Here is a 2,500-nt window from a genome sequence, read left to right on the forward strand (position 1 = left end):
CGCAAAATGCCATTGTTCCTCGTCTTCTTCCACCACTGGTTGAATACTCCCTTGAGGTTGGTCTTCACTACTAGCAACATTTGCTGCCATCAGCAATGCCAAGTCTATGTTTTTCCGCCCGCCCACCATCTCTAGCAACACCATGCCCAAGCTATAGATGTCACATTTCTTGCTAACAGGTGCCACGCACCAAAACATCTCTGGAGCTATGTAGCCAGGAGTTCCCCTTAGGACAGTCACCACGTGAGATGCATCCCTAGCCATGAGCTTGGCCAAGCCAAAATCGGCCAGCTTGGGCTCGAAGTCCTCATCTAGGAGGATGTTCTGGGGTTTGATGTCGAGGTGCAGGATGGTCTGTGAGCAACCTTCATGTAGGTAGGCCAGGCCCTTGGCTATGCCTAGTGCCACTTTGAAGCGGCTGGCCCAATCGAGAAATTGCTTAGCCTCGAAGAGCCAGCGATCAAGAGAGCCCCTATCTATGTACTCGTAGACCAGCATCTGATGGGATGTTTCCCAACAGAAGCCCAGAAGCTGCACAATGTTGAAGTGGCTGGTTCTACCCATGGTGGCCACCTCTGTCAAAAATCCCTTGGACATGTCGCCTCGGAGGATGATGTCGAGCTTCTTCACTGCTATTTGCTTGCCATCGGGAAGAGCACCAGCATACACTGAACCCATCCCGCCTGCGCCCAACAATTTGTTGAACCCGTGCGTTGCCTTGTGCAATTCTTTGAAAGAAAACCTAGTGGGTAATGTACTGGGCAAATTGAGCGTCTCATCCCCACCAAGGCTACTGCTGTTGAACTTGATGCCCGCACCTCTTCTAATGAATCTCCTGCAGCCATACAAAGCCAGAGTTGCTACACAGGCAACTGAAATGGCAGAGGCGGAAGCTAGGAGCACAATTACAGTCCGGCTTAGACGATGTGAATGGGAGTCAGAAATCAGATGTGCAACCTTCAAAAAAGCCGTGTAGGACAGGTTGTCACTCCTTCCAGTGACATTGAGAAGGCTCAGCCGATGATCTGTAATAGGGAAGCAAAAGGTATGGTTGTGGTTGAAGATTACACCGCTGCAATTGCAAGCAGACGAGCACATGTGCTTACAGCGCTCCACTGAGATGGCGGTGTTGTTGAAGATCTCACCAGAAAACTGAAAGATAGTGGCAGTGTTGTTGATTTGGAGGAGGTCCGCGCTGCCGCATTGATTTGGGGTCAAGGGGACGGAGGCTTTACAGCCTTGGGACGCATCATGCTCATCTATTAGTGTGAATCCAGCTGGGCATGTACAGTACCGGTCAGCCAGATCCGGCGTTGAGACCGAGTCGGGGGAGCACATGCCCAAGGCTCCACACACCATCGGGACGTCGCAGGCACCCCAGGTCGTCTGTGGAGTCGCCATTGGTACTGGATCTGAGGTATCTGGATTGTAATAGCAACTAGTAGTAAGGCTATCAAGTGTGCCGATGGGCTCTGAAACTTGGACAGCATAGAAGCGAAGTCGGCCATCGTCCTCCAGGCGCATCAGATCCGCCGGCGAAGGCAAATCACAGTACACTAAGAGATGTTGTTCATCTCCAAACAATGAGAGGCCGAAAGTATCAAGGACTGCATGCGCAGATTTTGCAATATGGCCGGAAAGCTGCTGGATACGCTTGTCAGAAGTGTTGTTGGGCGAAGGGATTAACCAGAATGAGGAGTTAGCTGCCCCTGCAAGACCTAGGAGAGAGAAGACAAGGCCCCGTGTTTCCATGGCTAAAGAGTAGAGGGAATTGTTGCTGGTGAGACTCATGCCCAAACTCAAGTTCTGCGAGAGCACCAAGGTGTCGGTGGGATGTTGGAAGCTCTGCCAGAGGGTGCGGTTAGCGGAATCGAGGATTACTAGATTGCCGGAATCCTGTAGCTCCATGGCGGCCATATTGTCAGCGCCCACGCTCCACACGAGGGTGCCGTCTGCATCTCGCAGCTCCAGCTGCGCCTTGGCCTTACCTACGGCGAGGAATGCCTCGACGGACGCAAGAGAGTGCCCTGGATTGGCTCTCCACACCGGCGCCATAACGGTGCCCTGTTCAATGTTGGCCGCAGTGCCTGCTGCGTCGTTTCTTCCCTTGATAGATACAGAGGCAAATTCGACCGTATCGCCAGCTGTGGGAGGCGCCCCTAGACAGACACAAAGGTAGATATCAGAGACGTTGTGATCGACGTCGTTCTGATTGGTGCACATCCCTAACCAAAAACCTTTGGAGCCGCTAGAAAACGATTGCGAGTCCAGGAGTGGAAAAAAATAGCCATTGTTGCTGGGGGTTGGGACGCCTACAATACTACTGAAAATGGAAGCCACGGACAGGTGAAAGCCTGTAGCTAGTGCTATTCGCTGCTGCGGCCACTGTGGCTGTGGCGGGGCCAAACAAGTAGTTATGGTGAGATGCAAAGTCAGAAGAAGAAGAAGAAGAGTGGCAAGAAATGAAAGGAAGGGCGCTTGGGGATGATGAAATGAGGCC

General features: G+C 52.4%; 1 protein-coding gene across 1 annotated transcript in view; it reads right to left on the reverse strand.

The window, feature by feature from the left end:
* Positions 1-2,500, reverse strand: part of LOC147614844 (G-type lectin S-receptor-like serine/threonine-protein kinase SD2-5) — a 3,520-nt gene that overhangs the window by 1,016 nt on the left and 4 nt on the right. Inside the window, exon 1 of the mRNA XM_086779790.1 lies at positions 1-2,500. This exon is cut by the window's left edge and continues 1,016 nt beyond it; it is cut by the window's right edge and continues 4 nt beyond it. Coding sequence (XP_086635916.1) covers positions 1-2,500 — 2,500 coding nt within the window.

Source organism: Cibotium barometz, chromosome 41, assembly GCF_041138505.1.
Source record: "Cibotium barometz isolate CiBa-2024 chromosome 41, ASM4113850v1, whole genome shotgun sequence".
Lineage (NCBI taxonomy): Eukaryota > Viridiplantae > Streptophyta > Polypodiopsida > Cyatheales > Cibotiaceae > Cibotium > Cibotium barometz.